At 38.1% G+C, this 24,666-nt stretch overlaps 1 protein-coding gene across 10 annotated transcripts in view; it reads right to left on the bottom strand.

Moving 5' to 3' along the window:
* The window catches only part of LOC105490354 (glycerol kinase), an 82,685-nt gene that overhangs the window by 9,934 nt on the left and 48,085 nt on the right, over positions 1–24,666 (bottom strand). For all 10 annotated transcript variants that reach the window (XM_071088655.1, XM_071088652.1, XM_011755874.3 and 7 more), the window contains 9 exons: positions 23,983–24,018; positions 23,521–23,588; positions 16,542–16,584; positions 16,007–16,087; positions 4,769–4,847; positions 3,535–3,631; positions 2,955–3,039; positions 2,311–2,431; positions 2,058–2,201 (listed from right to left, as the gene is read on the bottom strand). In XM_071088655.1, the coding sequence (XP_070944756.1) occupies positions 2,058–2,201; positions 2,311–2,431; positions 2,955–3,039; positions 3,535–3,631; positions 4,769–4,847; positions 16,007–16,087; positions 16,542–16,584; positions 23,521–23,588; positions 23,983–24,018 (754 nt within the window). The remainder of the gene's footprint in view (positions 1–2,057; positions 2,202–2,310; positions 2,432–2,954; positions 3,040–3,534; positions 3,632–4,768; positions 4,848–16,006; positions 16,088–16,541; positions 16,585–23,520; positions 23,589–23,982; positions 24,019–24,666) is intronic.

A 24,666-nucleotide genomic window follows, 5' to 3' on the forward strand; every position in this document is an offset into this window, starting at 1 on the left:
AGATTTGAATTGCATTCCTCTGAGTCAGCCCCATGCCCCCTAACCCCAGCATCTTAAAGCAAGATTTTTTAAAGGTGGAAATCCACAACAGAAAGTCTAAACAAAAATGATCTTGATGCTGTACTTCTAAGGGTGGTGAACCCCATGTGGGGCTACCTTTCTCTCAAGCCTCCCAGACTTTCCATAGCACCTGAGGCCTGCAACACCCAGGAGACAAGGCTCAAGAATCACTCACTTCAGAAAGCTTTCTGGTGCCCCATTTCTATCCCCGCCCCCTCTTCACACATACCCCAGGATGTCAGCTACCACAGTGAATTTTTATGGTTTTGTCTACTGCTCCCAATATACTTTAATCTTCTGAAGGGCAAAAGAAGGTAAGAAGATAAGGCTTTATTCATCTCTATATCCCCACATCAGTACAGTCTCTGGCCTGTGGTTGGCTATAAACAACTGTTTGCTGGCAAAATGTACTATTTATATCTAGGCGCCCATTCATTTATGGGGAGGAGTGAGGGCTGGTGACAGGGAGGACAATAGGGCATGACTGATCAACCCCAGGCTAAGGCCTTCAACACCAGCAAAGATGGCTCTCCTACGAATGGAGATGGCTGTCTTGACATAGAGCTTCCTTGCTTTAAGAGTGAGATTGGCATTTAGAGGCCATATACCTGCTCTGGACATTATTTGCTTATTATAAAGTTGATTTTTTTTTTGAAAAGTAGAAACATTTTTTGAACTTCATATTTCATCCAGTATTGCAAAAGTTAAAAATGACAGAATATCAGATGTTGAAATACATTTCTAAATCAAGGTACATGGTATACTCTGACTATAAAATTACTAGTATTATAATTCATTTTCTTATATGTTGAATGAATAAAATTGAGAAACACTGGCATAGTCTCCCAGAAAACCAAAGAAAAATGCATTTGAAAGCTTATTCCCAATATCTTAAAATCCACTTCGATGCTTTCTTTTTTTTTAAGAGACAGGGGTCTCATTATGTTACCTAGGCTGGACTCGAACTCTTGGGCCCAAGAGATCCTCCTGGGTAGCTGGGACTATAGGCACATATCACCATTCCCAGCTGATGCTATTTTATGCATAGGTTTTTAAAAAGTTATAAAACCAATTCTAATATATAAAACCTTATTTTTTCTACATTTATTTAAATTTAAGAACGACATCACTACATTTTAGTGAAAGTGCTGATCACAGCTTGTGGCTTAGCTTAGTTAGCACAGTGAATCAGATATCTAATGTTCACTTACTTAAATTGTTGCTGCCTTCATCAGGTTAGTCCTGCTGTGCTTAAAAGTTACCAGAGTGTCTCTTAACCCAGCTAATTATGTCCTAAAGCTGGACCACTGGCACCAAAGATGATCTGGTATAGACATTAGAGATGAGTGGCTGATATATCTTCCTTCTCACTTTAAAAAAGGCTGTTCTAACTAGCTATACCCGACAGTGTGTCAGTATTATTATCCTACACTAAAGGACCATAAACATTAAAAGCAAATGGTTTTTAAAAAGTGATTTTAGAAGTTCTTTTGATAAACAACGATTTCTGTCATTCACATTTATTCAGTAAAGCCCAATATGCTTAGTACCCGAATCTGCAATGATAACATTTACTATTTTACTTGGTTCCTTAACTTTTTTTTTTTTTTTTGAGACGGAGTCTCGCTCTGTCGCCCAGGCTAGAGTGCAGTGGCGCGATCTCGGCTCACTGCAAGCTCCACCTCCTGGGTTCACGCCATTCTCCTGCCTCAGCCTCCTGAGTAGCTGGGACTACAGGCGCCCGCCAGCACGCCCCGCTAATTTTTTTTTTAATGTATTTTTAGTAGAGACGGGGTTTCACCATGTTAGCCAGGATGGTCTGGATCTCCTGACCTCGTGATCCACCCACCTTGGCCTCCCAAAGTGCTGGGATTACAGGCGTGAGCCACCGCGCCCGGCCGGTTCCTTAACTTTTAACTAAACAGAAAAACAAAACTCCCATGCACTAAGGTCGTTTTCATAGTATTATCACTAAACATTTCATTATTTAAATGTACCCTCAGCATTAATCTGAGGTTCAAACCGCTCCATTGTGACGGCAGACAAATCCTCGGGTTCGAGACTCCATACGCCGACTCCTTCTGCAGCCCCTGCCGCCATAGCAGCACCTAGTGCAGTGGTTTCGGGCATCGAGGGCTTCACTGAGGGGAGAGAGTTCCATCAACATCTTTGTGGTTACATATGCCCAAAGAACTAGTTTTTCCCAAGAAACATTACTCCAGGAGTTTAAAGGAATGAAGACTTACTAACCTACTGGAATATACAGAATGTCTGCTTGTAGCTGCATAAGAATTTTGTTGCTGGTCATTCCTCCATCTACCTGCAAATGACTGAGTGGAATTCCACAGTCTCGATTCATGGCATCCAAAATCTTAAATAAACCAGTGCAATTAATGTTATAAATCTATTTCATAGTAACATCTCTGAAAATGGCAATCCTCCACTCAACTCTCAAGGCTTCCAAGAGCCTATGGAATAAATTGAGACTTCTTATTCTAGTCTTCTAAGCCCTCTTTGATCTGCTCACAGCCAGCCTTTTCTCTCACTACACCTCTGCATTCACCTTGATATTCAGCTAAGCTATACAACTCTGTTTGGTACCCTGTTTTTCTGCCTTGATGCCTATGTTTGTGCTATTTCCTTTGCCTAATGTGTGCCACTCAGCCTCCCCACAACCATAAAATTCTCAGTGCCTGACAGGGAACAGGAACTTAGAAGGTAATGACAGCTGGAAAAAGGGAAAAAAAACCCTGCTTATATTTAGATTAGTATTTAGGTAGCCGTAATATTTGATTAACTACATTTTCAGTACTGAATAAAGCTCAGGTGTTACCATATAACTTAAGAGTGATAAAAGTGAACTAAGTACAAGAAAACAGGCCCATATTTGTTACCTCTCGAGTTTGGAAACAAACAGCTTCTAATGCAGCAAAAGCAATATGGCATTTATTGGTGAACTGAGTGAGTCCACAGATTATCCTAAAAATACGCACAAAGATTTTCAGATTAGAATGGTATAAACCAATCAATTTGAAATATCTCAAATATGAAAAGGTCAAATTTGATAGATAGAAGTGTCCAGGAAGAGAAAACTGGATATAATCATTAGGTAACTCAGAAAGTCCTTATATTTCACAATTCTGCATTCATACATGAAAAAGTTTATGATGCATTTGAAGAGATGATGGCATCGTAAAACTGAACCAATATTCATTATGATGATGTCCCTTCACTATACAACTTGCAGACATCTTGAAGATAAAAGATAACATGAATATGGATATGGCAGGGGTTATTGTCAGCTGATTCATAACTTCTTAGAGCTTAAAGTTTCTGAAATTATATTCTCCAAAAAGAAAAGGTTTTCTCAACACATTATAATTATTTGAAAATAGATAAGAAACTAATTAGTTATTAATGACTTTAGTAAATAAATCAAGATCCCCAAAAGCACACCACATTTTCAATACTTACCCTCTTGCGCTGGGCTCCCAATAAGGTGCATATAACCCCGAAAATGCTGGGACGAAGTAGCAGCCATAAGAAGTACCTACTTCTTTAGCAAGCTTTTCTATCATTAAAAACAAAGCAAAACAAAAAAAAAACAAAAATCATACAAATATTGTGTATTATTAAATAAGCACACCTATTTTAAAAATTAGAAAAATTAGGACAGGGGTTTTGGTTTCCAATTCATTGGTAGAGCAAAATGTTGCTAACTATAGTAGTATGCTAGGATCAACAAAAACGAGTTTCTCCCACATTAAATACCCCCCACTAAAATGTAGCTTAGCTCAAGAAATCAAGGAACCAGATGCGTTTCTTTAAGGTATTTTAGCTCATTTCCACTATTTTTAAGGTTGCTGACTAGGAGATGAAAAAGTGGCCTCTAGTGTGTCCCTAATCAGAAATGTATTTCTGATTGTCTCACCTTCAGGCAAAGTTAAACAAGCGGATGAAAGAGTGACTAGGGAAGCTCAAACTAATTATCTATAGACTGAAAACAGCCATATTAATACTTAAATTATAGGTACCAGAGTTTTAATGCTCACTCTAATCTAAGAGTTAAAGCTCTTTCTCATCAGATAAATTTAACTCAACTTCTCTATCTGCAGCTTCTGGCAATCTCCAGTGTTCAATTTTACACTTGGATAATTCTTATGCCCTACATTGCCAGTTTATTAATAACCACCACTAATTATGACAATTCCTTGTTTTATAAGTCTTCACAAAATAGTCTTTTGTATGGCCGGGCGCGGTGGCTCAAGCCTGTAATCCCAGCACTTTGGGAGGCTGAGACGGGCGGATCACGAGGTCAGGAGATCGAGACCATCCTGGCTAACACCGTGAAACCCCGTCTCTACTAAAAATACAAAAGAAACTAGCCGGGCGAGGTGGCGGGCGCCTGTAGTCCCAGCTACTCCGGAGGCTGAGGCAGGAGAATGGCGTAAACCCGGGAGGCGGAGCTTGCAGTGAGCTGAGATCCGGCCACTGCACTCCAGCCCGGGCTACAGAGCAAGACTCCGTCTCAAAAAAAAAAAAAAAAAAAAAAAAAATAGTCTTTTGTATAAGTCAAACTCATACTAGGGATCTATATAATTTATGGATCACATTTGGGGCAAAGCATAAGTATTCACAGATTGCAGAGATAAAATACTGAAATGTGTCATTTTTCAGATTTTCTGACCTTTTGTTAGAACACACTCACCAATTTCTTCTGAGGTCTTTATAATTCCAAGATTGTCTCTTAGCCAGCGAATAACAGCACCAGCTATAGCTACAGAACCCTAAAGAAAAAAAGCAATCCAAGACAGAACATATTTTATCACGATCAAAGGTTTTTATTGAGCATATTCTGTGTATGACACAACCAGATGGACAGAATTCAGTTTCCATTTTGGGACTCTGACAAATACGATAAACTAGGTCTTCTAATACAAACATAGTTTTGTCTAAGTCACTAATAAAAGTTTTTCATGGGATGGGGAAAAGAAGTGAGCCTTCCAGCACACCCTTGGATTTGTCCCTATAGGTGGACATCGATCTGTTGGTCAGTTTGCTTCTTGAACAATTTTCTGTCTGTTGCTAAGCTACTGAGGTATGTTATCACTTAGAAATATATTGCCATATTATTCATAAAATTACTGGGAGAGGCCACATTAAAAGTTTTTTCAAGTCTGTTTCCCATATCTAACAGCATAGTAAATAAAAAAAATAAAATAAAATAAAAAAGCAAAGAAGCTAGCTAGTGAGTAATTTTTCTTTAAAACAAAATCACCTAGAGCTGTGGCAATAACGATAAAAACATATTTTAGAGTTGGATAAACTGGCTTTGAGTCCCAGTTCTAGTACCTAATTGCTGTGTAATCTTAGTAACTAATCTAAGTACTTTAGTAAGTTAATCTTAGTAAATTAAGTAACTTGCCTACTTTACTTAGGCTTTCTGAGCCTCCATTTTTTCACCTATAAAATGATGACTATGACAACACTTACCTAAACAAACTACTGTGAGGCTCAATATGAGAATATACGTGAAGGTTCTTACTAAATGTAAATATTGACTTCATTAATTTTTTTAATGTTAAAGTATCAGCCAAACACCAGTGACTGATGAATAGATAAAACACAGTATGTCTATACAATGGAGTATTATCGGACTATGAAAGGAATAATGTCTTAATACATGCTACAACATGGATGAGCATTGAAAACATTACGCAAAGTGAAAGAAGCCAGGCACAGAAGACCATATATTGTATGATCCCAATCATATAAAATGTCCAGAACAGACAAATCCATAGAAAAAGAAAGTAGTGGTTGCCTGGGCTAGGGGATAGGGGGTGGTTATGGGGTTTCTTTCTGGGGTGGTGACAATGTTCTAAAGTTAGATAGTGGTGACGGTTGTAAAACTCTGTAAATATAGTATTACTATAAACCATTGAACTGTATACTTTAAAAAGGTAAATTGTGTGGAATATGAATTATATCTCAATAAAGCTATTATAAAAAAATCCTGACGGCAAAAAAAAAAAAAAGTCTCAGCACAAACCACTAGGAATTCCAAGAAAATTTTTTTAGTTCTGATAGTTCATTCATATAGATTATTAATGTATATTACTTCCACAGAGTCACTCCAAACCAAATGTCAGGTGATATTAAATGTAGGGACCTGTCCCCATTTCTATTAACTGAATTACAAATGGTAATGCCTTCTTATTGTCAGTTGTCAAGATGCAAGTAAACTAGAGAATGAATATGCTGGCATATTCCATCATTCATAGCTTCTATGAGAAGTTACTATGTTACTGCAAACCTACAGAATGCCTGTATTCTGTTTATACGTTTACACATTTTTATATATGTAGACATACATACAGTACTCTGTATTACTACATACATAAAATGGCTTTTTAACCACAAAAAGTATTTGAGGAACAGATCTGACATAGCTGTGCAAATATGACAAGGCTTTAAAAATGGGACAAAAACAATTCAACAAATACCTTACAAGGGACTCTAACACAGCTCATTCCCTGCCTAAAAGAACTTGTTGTACTTATTAAGTTTGACACATTTACATATTTAGGTACTTAGAGGGATCATTCAAGAGAACTAAGTAAAATTTTGGTTTAAAGAGATTTAAGAACTTTACTCTCAAATTTCCTTTGGAAACAGACAATTCAGAGATAGCAGCTGCCAAATATTAGTAAATATGTAAGAGTTTCTAGACCAGTGCTGTCCAATAGAAATATAAAATGAGTCACATATGTAATTTACATTTTTGCCACATTAAAAAGGTAAAAGTAAGGTAAAATTAATATTTTATTTAACCCAGTGTATTAAAAAAATAATTTCAACATGAAATCAATATTAAATTATTGAGATTTTTTTTTTTGTACTATCTTTGAAGTCTGGTATATACTTTACACTTAACAGCACATCTCAGTTAAGACTAGCCACATTTCCAGTGCTCAATAGCTGCATGTGGCCATGGCTGCCATGGGCAGTATAATTCTAGACCTAATTGAAAAACAAAAACAAAAACAGGTGTCCCTCCTCCTTATACTCTCAAAGACACTGCCCTTAAATGGCATCTAACAAGAAATGCATACATAATTGTTTTAGGCAAGTAGAGTTAAACTATGAATTTTTAGAAGCCACTGTGCTAGGAGTCTAGTAAAGTGATTTTGTGGCACAGCTGGTGGGACTTTATACTCTAGGAAACCACATGCTGATACACCTCATTTCCATTGAAAAAGATAGGATGTGACATGCTTACACCATATTTTTAAGAGGAAGCAATATGATTTTAGCAAAAGGAAAATCAAGGTTTTGATTAGAGGTAACTAGTTGAGAATCAGAGTATCATTTAGATTAAAACAAAAGAAAAAAAATACATAGTTACTGTTAAGGCTCCAGGAGATAATTGTTTTAAATTCTGTCATCAGGAATATACAGAAGTGACTAGTTTCAATATAACACAATAAAAGGTAGATAAAAACACTTATCTGAAAAAAGTAAATAATTTTGCTGTCAGGATATAATACATGGTATGATTTAGCTTTTAAAGAAATAAAAATGAGAGACACCTCTAAATTCACAAAAGACATGTGGTCTTCTGAATTCAGAGGCAGGAAATAAAATGGAAGATGGTTGGCCAGGAGCAGTGGCTCAAGCCTGTAATCCCAGCACTTTGGGAGGCCGAGACGGGCAGATCACGAGGTCAGGAGATCGAGACCATCCTGGCTAACACGGTGAAACCCCGTCTCTACTAAAAAATACAAAAAACTAGCCGGGCAAGGTGGCGGGCGCCTGTAGTCCCAGCTACTCGGGAGGCTGAGGCAGGAGAATGGCCTCAACCCGGGAGGCGGAGCTTGTAGTGAGCTGAGATCCAGCCACTGCACTCCAGTCAGGGCGACAGAGCTAGACTCCATCTCAAAAAAAAAAAAAAAAGGAAGATGGTATAATGCTTCAAAGTTGGACAGGAAAAGAGTATAGCAGCCAAAACCTAAAGTGATAAATAGAAGGTGACGGTCTATTTGTTATCAATTAAGTTGCCATAAGTTACATCCTAAGTATAAAGATCCAACACTTTAGCATATCATCTACAAATTTGAATCAGCCCTTGTTCTAGGTTATGACTCCCTGGAAAAGATGCATGCAAGCCTAACAGTTGTACACTAAGGGAGATGCAATGAAAGTGACAGGGTGTAAAGAATAATGAATTAAATTATAACAGGGCAAGAGGAATAAATTATTTTAAAACTAGACACGTAGCCTGGAAAGTGAAAGGCTAAGAAATAAGCTATACGAAGATTGAATTAAAAATAATCAAGTAGATCTGATGTAATGTCATAGCAGGCAAACACATTTTTCTTCAAAAGCTCCTTGACATGAATGCCACTGCCACTAACAGTATAAAAATAAAGCAGGATATTTCAGGATGCAGTAGAATTGTAGCTTACAAGGCAATTAGGGTGAAAATTGGTGAGTATGAAGAAAAATCATGTAATGTAAAGATTACCCTAAATTGCTTACAATCATCCATCAGGCATAGCAAACACAGTTTTGTGTATACTACAGTACCATGTATCTGTACATATATAATTTATAATGTAGTTAATTTGTATATATTATATTACAAATGCAGTGTCTAACTCTATAGCACTTTTAATTGCATAGAGAAAAGGAAGAGTTGAATTGGAGCAACATTATTTTTGAAATGTGACAGATTTCATTAATACTTCAGTAACAAGTTGGGGAACTACAATTAAAAGCATTTATTGCTCAGAAAGTATACTTTTCAAGAAAGAACATTGTAAAAGTTCATAAACAATGTTTATATGCTTGTGGCAGATAGACTTTTAATTAAGGTGGCTCCCATGATCCCTGCCTCTTGATGTTCATACCCTTGCATAATCACCGCCTCTTGAGTGTGGTGATATCTGTGACTTTCTTCTACCCAACAGTACGTGTCAAAAGTGATGGGATATGTGTGGTGATGTGTATGTGCTTCCATTACATGATTTACTGTGCCTGTCTTGCTGGATATATTCCCTCCCATCCTGACTTTAAGGAAGCACACAACCACAAGGAACTGAATTTTGCCAATAACCTGAATGAACCTGGAAGCAGATTAAACCTCAGATGACAGAAGAGCCTCAGTCAACACCTTGACTGCAGCCCTGTGAGACTCCGAGCAGGGTACCGAGCTAAGCTGTGCCTGGATTCTGAACCCATGGGAACTGAGAAACAACACATGTGTTGTTTTAAGCCACTTAAGTTTGTGGTAATCTTGTTACACAGCAATAGATAATCTATTACATAGGTTTATACCTAAAATCGGGATTTAGCTCAAGAAGGATGAAAAACTCTAAAAAGGAAATCTTAATGCTATAATCGTTAAACCATACCAAAGAAAAAATAGGGGAAGAGACATTTAAAGAAACCAATAAGGCGATATAGGGAACCCTCTTTGAAGTTCATATTTAAAAAGAAAAAAAATGGCCTAACATAGGATTCTGTATTTAAACAATATTTAATGGGTACGTATTATCTGCCAGCCTGCTGGGACAGAGTGGTAAACAAGATAGACAAGTACCCTGGCCTCGGGAAATCTATATTCTAGCGACAAAACACAGAACATGGAAGTCTCAAGTCATAAGCTCAAGTTCATAATCACATTAAAAGTTCCCAAAAGGATTTTTGTGTTGTGAAACAGTATTTGGAAAAAGAAGGGGAACAAGGATGCCAGAGGGAAGGCAGAACCATTCAGTGGCTCTATTTTGCTCCAGTCTCTTCCACTACTGAGAAATATTTTCCAACTAGAAAGGGTGGGACAAATTTAACCAGTTTAATATGAGTTTAATGTCACAGAACAACTTAAGGATCATGAACAACCAATTTCTTTTTACAAATATTGAAAATGAGAATTTAGAGGTGTTAAAATGTCAGGCCTTAGTATCACCTGCCAGGGGCTTCAGAGAGAGAAAAAGAGTTCTCTTGGTGATGAAAAAGAAGATGCAGATGCTTACATGAGCAGAAATAATGAGTTTGTACTTCAAAAATCCCCTTTGTTCTAACCACAGAGGATAACAGACACTATATAAAAGAGAAAACTGAAACAACATGCTGACTCAAATACAGAATAACATCTATGTGGACAGACACGGAAACACATAACCAAACAGGACTGAAGCCACGAGCATGATGGCTTCTGATTTATTTTTCTGTATGTGTCAGGGAGTAGGAGTGGTGGCTGGGAACTGGTTCCTCCAGAAGAAAGGGGTCCAAAATGTTTTGTGTAAGACAGGGAATAGAAAGAATCAGGCTCAATGCTTGAAGCCAGGGGCTAGGTGGCGCTCTCTTACTTGTGTAGGAATGTTAGAAAAATAAGCAAGTGTGTATTTGCTGACTGAGGCTATATGGCTTAATGGAAGACAAGGCTGGAAGTGACAATTCTAAATTATATGAAGAACTCTTGTATTAAGAAATCCAACAAGGCTAGGTGCGGTGGCTCACGCCTGTAATCCCAGCACTTTGGGAGGCCGAGGCGGGCGGATCACGAGGTCATGAGGTCGAGACCATCCTGGCTAACCCGGCGAAACCCCATCTCTACTAAAAATACAAAAAATTAGACGGGTGTGGTGGCGGGCGCGTGTAGTCCCAGCTGAGGGAGGAGAATGGCATGAACCCGGGAGGTGGAGCTTGCAGTGAGCCGAGATGGGGCCACTGCATTCCAGCCTGGGCGACAGAGCAAGACTCCGTCTCAAAAAAAAAAGAAAGAAAGAAATCCAACAAACTTAATAGCTGGACTAGAGTTCATTCCGGCCTAACACAGATTTTAAAATACGTATGCTTTAAGTATTTGGAGATAAATTAGGAAATGAGTTCCATTTTAAAAACAAACAAACGTGAAATTAAGAATCAAAATAGGCCGGGCGCGGTGGCTCAAGCCTGTAATCCCAGCACTTTGGGAGGCCGAGACGGGCGGATCACAAGGTCAGGAGATCGAGACCATCCTGGCTAACATGGTGAAACCCCGTCTCTACTAAAAATACAAAAAACTAGCCGGGCTAGGTGGCGGGCGCCTGTAGTCCCAGCTACTCCGGAGGCTGAGGCAGGAGAATGGCGTGAACCCGGGAGGCGGAGCTTGCAGTGAGCTGAGACCCGGCCACTGCACTCCAGCCTGGGCGACAGAGCGAGACTCCGTCTCAAAAAAAAAAAAAAAAAAAAGAAAAAAAAAAAAAAGAAAAATAACCAAATAAAAACTATAGAAATGAAAATATTAAATAAGATGAAAAATGTAGGCCGGGCGCGGTGGCTCACGCCTGTAATCCCAGAGCTTTGGGAGGCCGAGGCGGGCGGATCACAAGGTCAGGAGATCGAGACCACGGTGAAACCCCGTCTCTACTAAAAATACAAAAAAAAAAATTAGCCGGGCGCGGTTGTGGGCGCCTGTAGTCCCAGCTACTCGGGAGGCTGAGGCAGGAGAATGGCGTGAACCCGGGAGGCGGAGCTTGCAGTGAGCCGAGATCGCGCCACCGCACTCCAGCCAGGGCGACAGAGCGAGACTCCGTCTCAAAAAAAAAAAAAAAGAAAGAAAAATGTAATAGATGGGGTAAACTCTAGACTAGATAGAGATGATGAGTAAATTAGCACTCCCCCACATTGCTGGTAGGAGTGTAACTTGCCACATCTACTGTGAAAAATGGTTTGCATTATCTACTCAAAGTGAAGACACACATAATCTATGGCCTAGAAATTCTACTCCTACAGAAAGGTGAATATATTTACATCAGGAGGCATATACAAAAATGTTCATAGCAGCATTTTTCATAATAGCCAAATACTGAAAACCACTCGAATATCATCAACAGCTGAATACTGAACTTCAATAATTTCATATAGCAATAAGAAGGAATGAAAAAAACAGCTATGTATAATACTGTGGATGAATCTCACAAACATAATGTTGACTGAAAGAAGCCAGATCAAAAAATACAAAAAAATATATACTAAGTGACTGAGATACGCATGCACATGCTCTCTTTCTCCTCTTTTATATTTTTAATATATCAAATATTAAACACATGCAAAACTAAACTCTGGTGTTCAGGGCTGCACATTTAAGTGTTAGAACTACAAAGAAAAGCAAGGAAGTGATTATGATAAAAGTCAGGCTGATGTTTATCTCAGGGAGAGGGAGGAAGTTGTGATCAGGGGCAAATAGAGGTTCTTGGGATTGGCAGCATTCTAGGAACAAGTTACATGAGACTTTACAGTAGTTTTTCGAGTTGTACATTGATATTTAATGCATTTTTCTGTATGTGTCTTATATTTCATAATACAAAAAAGGCTTTTATGTTTTGTCTTGTTTGTTTTAAAGAGAGAACTTGGAAATGGAAGGTAGATACTGAGAAACTCACCAGGGACGCAGCACAGAGAAACAAAGAGATTAAAAAAATATAAAAGGGCAGTTAAGAGACATGGATGATGGGTTGAAAGGTTCCAATATTCATCCAATAGCAATTCCAGAAGAGGATGGAGGTAATGGTAGAGGAGCAATATTTGAAGAGATAATTGCTGAGAACTTTCCAGATCTGAAGACAGACTTGGATCCAAGTACCTAACAGGATAAATAAAAATAAATCCAAACCCAGGCATATCATAGTAAAACTATAGAACATCAATGATAAAGAGATAATGTTAGAAACTCCCAGACAATAAACCAGATTATCTACAAATGAACCACATATTAACAGCAGAGGTCTCATCAGCATCGAAAATGGCCAGAAGGGATGTGGGAAAAACAATTAATATAGGCTTTTATACTAATCCTCAGAGTGAGGGCAAAATAAAGACAAACCTAAAAAGAATAGGCTTACTATCCTACACTATTACTAAAAGAAATATAGAAGGATGCCCCTCAGCAAAAAAAAAGAAGAAAAAAAAAGTAGGTGGGAATAAAAAAGGTATGAGACGAAAGAAATGATATTGGACACAGAAAACTAAGAAAAATAAGTCAATAAATATGATTTATTGTGGACTGCAAAGTAAACAATAGTAATTATTGCATGTTGAACAAAATGGGGGAAATGAAAGCTTTAAACAAGATAACACGATTGGTGATGAAGGAGGTAGAATAAAATATTAGAGGTCCTCATCATGGTTGGGAGATTAAAAATACCAAACAATGACATACACGCTTAGAAAAATATATGGTTAAACAATGTCTTAAAAATCTAAGGGTATACACAAAAGAAAAAAAAATCACCAAAATAAAAACATAGAAATGCTTCTTATTCCTCCCAAATCAGCAGAGGAAGAATGAAAAAAGACTAAAAGACTGAAGATGGGTAGCTATAGTCTCAGGTTTTAAAGAGCATAAAGACTAAAATGTTCCTATCTCCAACTTCTAAGCCTAACAACAGTCGATCAAATGAAAGACAATGTTATTAAATATATACTTCGTAAGCATTTACAAAAAAAGGAATTAGTATGACCAAGTGAAATTAGCATGAGTTTACTGATAAAAAGTCTTACCAATCTAGCATTATTCCCCACCCTTGTTTTTTGGTTTGGTTTAATTTAATTTTTTAAAATGTTTGTTAATTGTAAAAAAAAAAAAGGTAAGAAAACATAAAGAAAAAAATTCTAACTACACCGTTAACATTAGTATGTGTATGTGTGCTGTTGTTGTTGTTGCTGAGACTGCTAGGTTAGCAGATGAAGGAAAGGACATAAGCTAGATGCAGGGACAACAACACTGGGCTTGGTAGACTGGAGCCCAGAACTTCCAGACTTACAAGGAAGGAAATGGTACAGCAGGGTGGCCTAGGCATCAAGGTTTTGATGTCCAAGCATCTGGATGTGCATCCTGGATCTGCTACTTACTGTTGTCAAAAGTTACTTGGCCAAGGGAGTCCAATTTCACTTTTCTAATCTCAGTTTCCTCACGTGTAAAACATGGGGATAGGAGGGTGTAACTAAGTATATTGTCATATGATCTAGTGTCTCTCTCAGCTTTTACAATTCTAAGCATCTAAAAGCATTACATAAATTGAAACAAAATCATAAAGCATATGCCTGTTAAATCTCTAGATGAGACAAAACTGAAAGAGTAACAGTAAAGAATGAAAACGAATTCAGACTATATAGGAATAGGCTAAAATCACTATTATGAAATTAAACAGAAAGAAACAAAGACCTGAATTTAGATTTAACAAAAAAACTACACAAATACAGAACGAAGCAGACTTGGTTTGACAATGATTCATTTGAAAACAAGCTAGGTTTTTTAGCATATGCTCCCAGGGCCAATAATATGAAGGGGTTATTACTAAATTAATGAACTCTCAGGCTAGAAAAGCAAAAGTAGTGCTTATGGTAGGAGAGGCACAAATCACCCTATTGATTGAGTACAGGTCAGATTAGATGTAGAATATTATATTCCATTCTGGACGACATGAATTGCAATGCACCCAATGAAGGCAGCTCAGAACTATAAAGCATCCATAAACCATGTGAGATCAAGGCATTGGGTCAGTTTACCCTGGAGGAGGAAGACCCAGAGAAACTGACTGCAGCCTCTAATGTTAGAACGCTTTTGACAACCAATGCAGGTCCAATGCTAGAGGTGTTATTAAGAAGCAACTTTGGGTGCTGTCTTCAGATAGAAGCTGGATGGCTACTGGTAAAGGACTGGTAAAGGAGACAGGAGAAGGCTTTTCATATTGGGAGGGGAGTTAAGACCCGCTGACCCCTGTCCCTGAGGCCTGTCCCAGGGGGGTCTTTTTTACAGGCCTGTCTAAGGCACCTGTAATTCTAAAGCACTAATTGTCTCCTATGCAAGAAGAAAAAAGGCAGAATCATATTCTTCTTATCATATTATAGGTAACACTTATCAAGTGCATATTCTATGTGCCTATTGTTTTGCTATGCACTCTCCACAGATGGAAAGTAGAAAGGGAGAGGGCTTGTAGGATTTTAAGTTCTGAGAAGTGTTAAGATACCTTTAATATACAGACTAAGTTTTCACAAATGCTTCCATCCATAGAAAAGGAGCTGGGGGCAGATATTATAGTGTTTATGGGTTGGGGAAGGGAGAAAAATAGAAATAAACTAATATTCTTCATGTGCTAGGCATAATGACTAATAAAATGTTTTAACTCTAACTAGAAGTCTTTAACTTGTGACCAAATTATTATCAGACACTCCAAAAATGAGCCTCAATAAGTTTGCAGATCACGTGTATACTTGTGCATTATAAGGTAGCCATTTCAAAATTAATTATATAGAAACGCTTATAAAGAATGTATCTGATTTTACAAAAAGAATACTATTTCTTTGACTTTATAAATAAACGTTTCTAACACAAACTTACCATATCCTACAGGCTTAGGCTGGCATATTCCTACTATAACATACAAACATGTTTGAAACAAATGTTTCCAGTGATAAGTGGCATAAATCTCCTCACTTTCTTTTCTATATCAAAACATTACATGAAATTTATTTTTATGAGGAGACAAGTGAAAAGAGTTATTCTGCTTTTTTGTGCCCAGGATTCTCTTTGGAACACTGGAGCATTTTATTTATAAAAACAAATAATTTTCAAGATGAAAGAAATGTTAGCACGTTAATCCAATTAAACTTTAGAGATTGAAAAAAAAAAAAAACCTTACATTGTAAAGCTGTTAAGTAATATGCCTAAGGTGACACAATTAATTGGCATAAGAACTGAGGAACCAATCTAATCAAGGTCTCCTGTGAGTCCTGACACCCAGGTCAGTCTCAGGTTCCTTCAACTCAATCAAATGCCAAGAAAGCAGAACTTTTTGAGTCCTTTGTATTAAGATTTACCAGAAAAGTGTTAGAAAACACTGTAACTTTTATTAGCTTTGAATGTTTGTCATATTATCCATATTGATTAAAAAGAACTTACTTCCAAAGCATAATATACTGGTTTGTCTCTGCCAAGTTTGTAAGCCACTGTGGTGAGAAGGCCATGATCAGAAAATACACACTGTAGGAAAGAAAAAAAAAAAAGATTTCAGTAGTGGAAAATGAAAAGATAACATGAGAACATTTTTTTAAAGTTATAATAACATAGGTACAAAATAATGCAATCAATAAACCAATTTTTAAAAATAAATATAGTCAAAATGATCAGAATTAAGAACACATTTCAGCTGTATAAAAAGTTTATTCCTTGTTTCAAATTAGATTTGCATTAAGAATTTGATGAGGTCTCAGTCTAGATTTCCCACCAACACAATTAAAAACACACATATAAAATTCAAAAAGTCTAAAATGGTTCTTATTAGAACCATTCAAATTTTGTATTGAGCTCTAAATTAAACCCTGATAAAGATTAACTAAAAGCTAAAGACTAAAAGTAATTTAATAGCAAATTATGTTCAAGCATTATTTATATGAACTTAAAGACTTTTATCAATTTTTTAATTTAAAGAACCAACCTTATGGCCTGTATTACATAGTAAGAAACATCCTGTTCCATACCTAGAGTTGAAGGGAGAATGAATAGTAAGACAATTTTATTGAAAGCAAATAATGAAACATTAATAATACAAATGATCAAAACTGACATATAATTTAGTCCAAAAAAGTCATTATATTATAGTTTTATAAAAGTTCCTAAAGTTAACAAAAATCATATATCTTCATGGAATGTTTTAGAAATCAGCCTAGAAGAAAATGTACTTAGAGCAATCTTTTTTTTTTTTTTTGAGATGGAGTCTCGCTCTGTTGCCCAGGCTGGAGTGCAGTTGCACAATCTTGGCTCATTGCAACCTCCGCCTCCCGAGTTCAAGCGATTCTCCTGCCTCAGCCTCCCAAGCAGCTGGGACTACAGGCATGTGTCACCACGCCCAGCTAATTTTTTCTATTTTTAGTAGAGACGGGGTTTCACCGTGTTAGTCACGATGGTCTTGATCTCCTGATCTCGTGATCCACCCCCCTCGGCCTCCCAAAGTGCTGGGATTACAGATGTAAGCCACTGTGCCTGGCCAGTGCAATCTTAATAGAAAAATGCAGATACAGTATTTAGTGTTTAGTTAGTCCTAGGCCAGGGCTGTGTTTATAAAATACCATTGAATTACAATAAATTCTAAGTTCTGTCATAGTATGTTACTACTAATCCATGTGTAGTGAAGCATCATAACTGACAGCCAGCTTAGCTCATTAATACAGTCATAAACCGAGAAACACCACTATCTTCAGGCAGCGTAGGGAGGCTGGATACAGAGTGTGGGAGGGTGTAGCTGGAAAGCTAGGACAAGAGTGGCATGGAAGGGAAGGCAATTTAAGGTCTACCTTTGATAATCAGAGCCAGAATGTAACATGGCTGTTACAGAAGAACTAAATTTATTTTGTGGCAGCCTTATCAATATAAACTTTGGACTCTGCAGCAAGTCTGGCCCTTGGACATTAATAGGTAGTTTTGACTTGTGCCAGGCAGATAAGTGGCCCAAAGTGATACCAATAAGAGTCACAGAGGAACAGTTAAGCTGAGTTGGGGTAACAAGGTTGCTACAGTCACCCTTGCTTAGCTCTGCCCAAGTTGGGCATTCCCTCCCCGTGGGCCTTGCTGCTATGCCCTGCACCACCAGGGTTCTGACTGTGTTGGTGACATTCCAGCAATTGAAAGATGGGACAGCACTCAGTCCAGGAGCTGGCAGAAGGATCCCAGAAGAAGCTACTACCAGTCAGCACTAATTCAAAAGATCCCATCAGCTGCATTTTGATTGTGCAACAAACACAAAACCAAGGGAAATTGTTTTCTGACATTTTTCCAGGTACCATTGTTCTGAATAAGGATTAGCCTAGGATAGTCTATATCCTCTCATCCAAATATATGCTTGGCCTGCTTCATGAGCAGGTGACAAATTCAAGGAGCATGGGACTAATATCTAATTTTGTAAAGACACTTGTCAAATAACACTAGGTACAGGTAACACATTTACAAACTAAAACACAAAATCACTATACCGTTTTATTGCCACACACTGAAAAAGCTATATATTTCAAGTTAATCTACTGTGATAAATACTCATAAAAATGGAGGTTAATTATCTATTTCATGCTTTTTAAAGGAGAACTCTGTACCAATTTAGCATCCATATAAACACTATACTGAACAGTTGCATATGTGTCTTAGTGCAAAATTGATGAGAAGACTCAAGGCACTTAATAAAAGTGAATTCTTAAGTGAGTATACTTAATAAGCAATTAATGAGTATTAGCAAATATGAAGAGACTTCCTTGCTATATTTAGGCCACAGCTTTTAAAGCAGTACACATGCAAGTATTTTCCTCTTAAATTTTATTGTTCTTTCTTCCCAGTCATCAAGCACATATGGAGCTTTCAGCATTTACGTGATCTACCTCGCCTTCTTCACTGTACATTGTACTCACAGAACACTGTACTTTGTTCAAACATCCCAGAAAGATGTCTCACTTTTCCAGCTTCTGCAAAGGTAAAGGTTGCTTGCTCTCCTTCATGACTATCAGATCAGGACTGAGCAGCCCAAAGAGGTGTGACAAAGATGGCACACAGGGGCAGGGGGTTGACCCTGGAGGAAGCTATGAGGGAGGTAAAAACTTTGTCACACTCAATCAGCACTCCTGGATAAATGAGACAGCTATCTTAGGTGCTCTTTCAGAAAAATAAAATTTAATGTTCAAATAATCAATTTTTTTTAACATTCTAGAAAAATTGGAAAATACAGCTAAGCTGAAAGAAAAATTAGAATCATCCATAATTTCTTCCCCCACTCTGAAACAGAGATGGGCTTTTCATTGAATTCTGGGTGGACTGTCATTTTCTCTCCGCTGAGGTTGGGAGAAATTAACTAAATTTTCAATCCCAGTCTCTCTAACCTCTTACTTGGTCTTGCCCATCACTTATACCCCATTTATTTTACAACTTTCATCTGTTCTCTGCTCAGACTCCAAAGAAACATTCTCTGATCTTACCATAACTTACAAAGAAAATCAAACAAAATTCCCAAAATGTTACATAATCCTGTTAACCTCACAAACTATGTCCTTCTCTCACCATTCCTAGATGGTTGTATTTTTGCAAAGCACATATCTTCGATTTCCTACCTGCTTACATCTCTTTTGACCGTTTGCAATCAGGCTTCTATCTTGAGCATTCTAGTAAAACTTCACTCTTGAAAGTCACCAAATGGCCAGGCATGGTGGCTCACACCTGTAATCCCAGCACTTTGGGAGGCCAAGGTGGGCAGATCACAAGGTCAAGAGATCAAGATCATCCTGGCCAACATGGTGAAACCCCGTCTCTATTAAAAATACAAAAATTAGCTAGGTGTAGTGGCGTGCATCTGTAGTCCTAGCTACTTGGGAGGCTGAGGCAGGAGAATCACTTGAACCTGGGAGGCCGAAGTTGCAGTGAGCCGAGATCACGCCACTGCACTCCAGCCTGGTGACAGAGCGAGACTCCATCTCAAAAAAAAAAAAAAAAGTCACCAAATGAAGACCTAATTTCTATGTATAATGGTCCATTCTTGGTACTCAGCCTCTATGACCTCTTAATAATGTTTTGTGCTACTGACCATGCCTCCCTCATAAATATCTCCACCCTGGATTCCCACACTAATGAATAACTTCAGGCTAGGTGCAGTGGCTCATGCCTATAATCCCAATAGTTTGGAAGGCTGAGGCAGGAGGATTGCTTGAGCCCAGGAAGTTGACACAACCTAGGCAATATAGTAAGACACCATCTCTACAAAAAATTTAAAAATTAGCTAAGTGTGGTGGCATACACCTGTAGTACCAGCTACTCAGGAGGCTGAGGGGGAAAGGATTACTTGAGCCCAGGAGGTCAAGCCTGCAGTACGCTGAGATCTCACTATTGCACTCCAGCCTAGGTGACAGAGTGAGACCCTATCTTATATATATATAAAAGATATATATATATAATTTGTAATCTATATATAATCTATATATAGATATCTATATGTATCTATAGATAGATAGATAGATATCTATATATATCTAGATATATATAACAAAGATAGATATAACAAAGATAGATATAGATATAACAAAGATAGATATAGATATATATAACAAAAAATGAATAACTGCATTGTTTTTCTGACTTCTCTATCCCGGTGCCTGCTACTTCTACTTATGTAAATATCTTCTCTACTTGTGTATTTTTTCTTGGTAATTTCTTCTACTTCTACTGCTTCAAAATCCCCTCTATCTAGGGAAATAGGGAAATTCCAAATTTTCCATCTTTTTTTTTTTGAGGCAGTCTCACTTTGTCACCCAGGTTGGAATGCAGTGATGCAATCTCAGCTCACTGCAGCCTCTGCCTCCCAGGTTCAAGCAATTCTCATGCCTCAGCCTTCTGAGTAGCTGGGATTACAAGCACTTGCCACCACACCCAGCTAATTTTTGTATTTTTAGTAGAGACGGGGTTCTGCCATGATGGCCAGTCTGGTCTCAAACTCCTCACCTCAAGTGATCCACCTGCCTTGGCCTCCCAAAGTGCTGGAATTACAGGTAAGAGCCACAGCGCCTAGCCAAAAATTTCTATTTCTATACAGAACTTATTCCACATTTCCAAATGTGTGCAACATACAGTGTGCCAGCACCACAAACATGCTCTGAACAGAAATTCTTCTACTCAGACCCTTTCCACTTTGGCTAAGCCTAACCACAGGGTCCACATACCTAGATGACATACCTACTTCCCCTCCCTTTCTCCTCTACAGTGCCATGCACATTCACTCATGGCCTCCCTCTGTCTCCATCCTTCTGAGCCCATGTGCTCATTACCAGGACACTATAGTGGCTCCTCCATGGCGTCTTGGCCTCTAGTCTTTCCTCACTTTCACCCAAGACTGCTACTGACAACTCCAGTCATCTCTGAACACCAGCTCATAAGCCTTCAAAAGTTTCCTACTGCCTATCAAGAAAAGCTCCTTAGCCTGAAATATCAGGCTTCACAACATGATCCTAGCTTTATATTTTTTGTCACTTCCCTACTCTAATGTTCTCTATATTCTCTAAACAAAGTCTTCTATTTCCCCATACGTATCTTTGTTCCATGTTCCCTGTACCCTCCAATACTGCTCATTTTTCAAAGCATCTCATTACTAAGATAATCTTTTGTAATTTTTATTTCCTCCCATTGAAACCCAACAGCTTTGCTTCAAAGTTTCTCATGGCACATAAGTTCTGATTTATACATGATTAACTGCATATTTGTGTTCTTTTCCCTCAGGGAGATAAATATGAGATCAAAGATCTTATAATTTGTTGTTTCCCTCTTCCAATCTGTAGTAGCTGCAGAGGTACTCAAACAAGTCCTCCCTAACTTAAATTCATCACTTAAGGACTTGGCTGATAATGCTAGCGGGGAGGGGAGTAAAGAGAAGAGGAAAAGCAGGCTACTGTATTGGGTACCTACCATATGCTACATACAGTCATCCCTTGGTATCTGGGGCGGACGGCATTGATTGGTTCCAGGGTCCCCTACCGCCCCAACAGATACTAAAATCCAAGGATGTTCAAGTACTGTGGATAAAATTGTGTCTATTTGCATGTAACCTACATACATCCTTCTCTTGTATGTTTTAAATCATTTCTAGATTATTTATAATACCTAACACAATGTAAATGCTGTGTAAATAGTTGTTATACTGTATTTTAAAATTTGTATTTTTCTGTTGTATTGTTATTTTTTATGGGTTTTTTTCCTGAATATTTTTAATTCACAGATATGGAACCTGCAGATACAGAGGGCTGATTGTACCATGCTAGGCACCTAAAATATAGATAACATTTGATTTACTAGCAGTAGTGTTCCTGGCAGAGGAGGAAAGAAAGAGAAAAATAACCTAGTTTTCTACCTTATTTCTCTTGACTCTTGATTCAGCTGCCTGGAACCCAGATTCCAAGAATGTTTCCAGACTCAGGCTGACTCAAATGCTCTTGGTCATGTAATCTCAGATTACCATGACCTGCAAAGAATTCCCACATCCCTTCTCCTCAAAAACTTCTCACACAGGCCGGGCGCGGTGGCTCAAGCCTGTAATCCCAGCACTTTGGGAGGCTGAGACGGGCGGATCTCGAGGTCAGGAGATCGAGACCATCCTGGCTAACACAGTGAAACCCCATCTCTACTAAAAAAAATACAAAAAACTAGCCAGGCATGGTGGTGGGCGCCTGTAGTCCCAGCTACTCGGGAGGCTGAGGCAGGAGAATGGCGTAAACCCGGGAGGCGGAGCTTGCAGTGAGCCGAGATCGCGCCACTATACTCCAGCCTGGGCGACAGAGCCAGACTCCGTCTCAACAACAACAACAACAACAAAATTCTCACACAAATAATGTCACACTCTTGCATGAGAACTGCTGACCCTGCTAGATTACAAGAACGTTTAATCTAGAAATGTTACATATTCCATTATTCACAAAGGAAGAACTTAACCACTGAAGTTAAAATCAATGAGATAATTAGGAAATCCTCAAGAAGAGAACAATTAAATGTAGCCTCTTGCCAGTCGTATAGAAATCTTTTCCATACAGGAGGTAGTATAGTACACAGGTTAAGAACCCTGGCTAAGGAATGAGATGGATCTGGGTGCAAATATTACATCTCCCACTTACTGGTTGTATGCTGTTGCATAAATTATTTTCTTTAATTATCAGTTTCCTGATGTATAAAATGGGAATAATAGGATCTATATGTGGATTAAATGATATCATGTGTTTAAAGCACATGAAACATTATAGGTAACACAATAGCCATTGGCTGAGCTTGTGTTATAATTGTCACTATCATTTCAGCTTTTGAGGCATATTCATTTTTGTTCATGAATACATATACTTGGCAGGTAGCTTTTTTAATATTTAAAAGATTACGTTGGCCAGGAGCGGTGGCTCATACCTGTAATCCCAGCACTTTGGGCCACGCCTTCTGAGTCTGAAGCTGGCACTTTCTTTCTGTTCCACCAATCACTATACTTATTTGAAGGTAATATTATTTATTTATTTTTTTATTTTTATTTTTATTTTCTTGAGACGGAGTTTCGCTCTTGTTGCCCAGGCTGAAGTACGATAGCACGATCTCGGCTCACTGCAACCTCCACCTCCCGAGTTCAAGCGATTCTCCTGCCTCAGCCTCCTGAGTAGCTGGGATTACAGGCACGTGCCACCATGCCCGGCTAATTTTGTACTTTTAGTAGAGACGGGGTTTCTCCATGTTGGTCAGGCTGGTCTTGAACTCCCGACATCAGGTGATCCACCTGCCTTGGCTACCCAAAGTGCTGGGATTACAGGCGTGAGCCACCGTGCCCGGCCTACAAATTAAGGTCTTTATAAGATCCATATTCCTTATTCAAAGCACCAAGTAGAAAAAACAAAACAGTACTGGTTTTTAAGTCTGTTTCTTAAACTCACGTATTTTTGGCTTGTCCAATCTGGAAGCACATTTGTCCCACCAATGCAGCAGACTGGTCCCCTAAACACTGAAAGTACAAATGACAATAAAGAACACTGACTAATACAATAGTATTAATTTCCTTTTTAGAAGAGCCATAGGATTTATTTTTCATTTTTTATTTATCAAAGAATGAACTGTCTACATTACTTTGAATTTTCTCCATTTGGCCATTTTCCCCATTTGGTAATACCATTTGTTAATATATAAGAGAATAGGTATGGGAAGGGAGAGTTAAAATTAATTTATTCAAAAGATTCTCAATGGCCTACAGTATGTCACATAAGAACAAGAATTAGCCAACTTTGTGACTTTCACTTGTTTTCCCTAGTTTAAAAAGGGGCAGACTGATGAACTAAGAGGAGGAAAGCCTTGACATGGAAAAGGGTGGGGATGGGAAGATACTTGGTGATGAAACTTACCCCAGATATTGGCACACCTTCCAAGGCCCCAGCTTTCTAATAAAATTTAAAAAAAGGATTATGAATAGTCACAGAATTTTGGCTCTACTAACATAACTGCAACAAGAGTGAACACAAGTAGCAATGTGCCAGAGGATGTGGGCAGACAAGACAAAGAAAGCATTTCAACTAAATGAATGATACAGAGACAGATACTACAAGTATTCCTAGAATGACAGGAAGAGATGTGGCACTGGAGAATGAACATAAAACATTAGACGGGGAGCCAGTAAATGAGGGCTCTACTCTTGGTTAGTTAGTTAGTATTAATCCACTAGCAGGCTGCTGAAACCTCTCAATACATCACATTATTTCTCTACAAAATGGAGATTGGGCTACGTGGTTGCTCAAGTTCATTAGTGCTTTGCTATTATTGCTATTATTAAGAAATGAAATGACTAATATATTCTTGCAATAGCCATCAAACCAGTATGAAACATATTTATTTTGCAAGGCCATATTTTAGCAACTTTTCTTTCTACTCAAGCTGCTCTAAACACAAGAGTGTTCAGGTATTGGATATTATTTGTTCATAGCAAACATCTTTCTTCAAATTTAGATAAGCAACAGTTAATTTATGTCACAAATACTGGTTTTTATTTTGATCATGATGGCCAGCATTCTAGGAAGAAAAATGAGATTTAA

Source organism: Macaca nemestrina, chromosome X (assembly GCF_043159975.1).
Source record: "Macaca nemestrina isolate mMacNem1 chromosome X, mMacNem.hap1, whole genome shotgun sequence".
Lineage (NCBI taxonomy): Eukaryota > Metazoa > Chordata > Mammalia > Primates > Cercopithecidae > Macaca > Macaca nemestrina.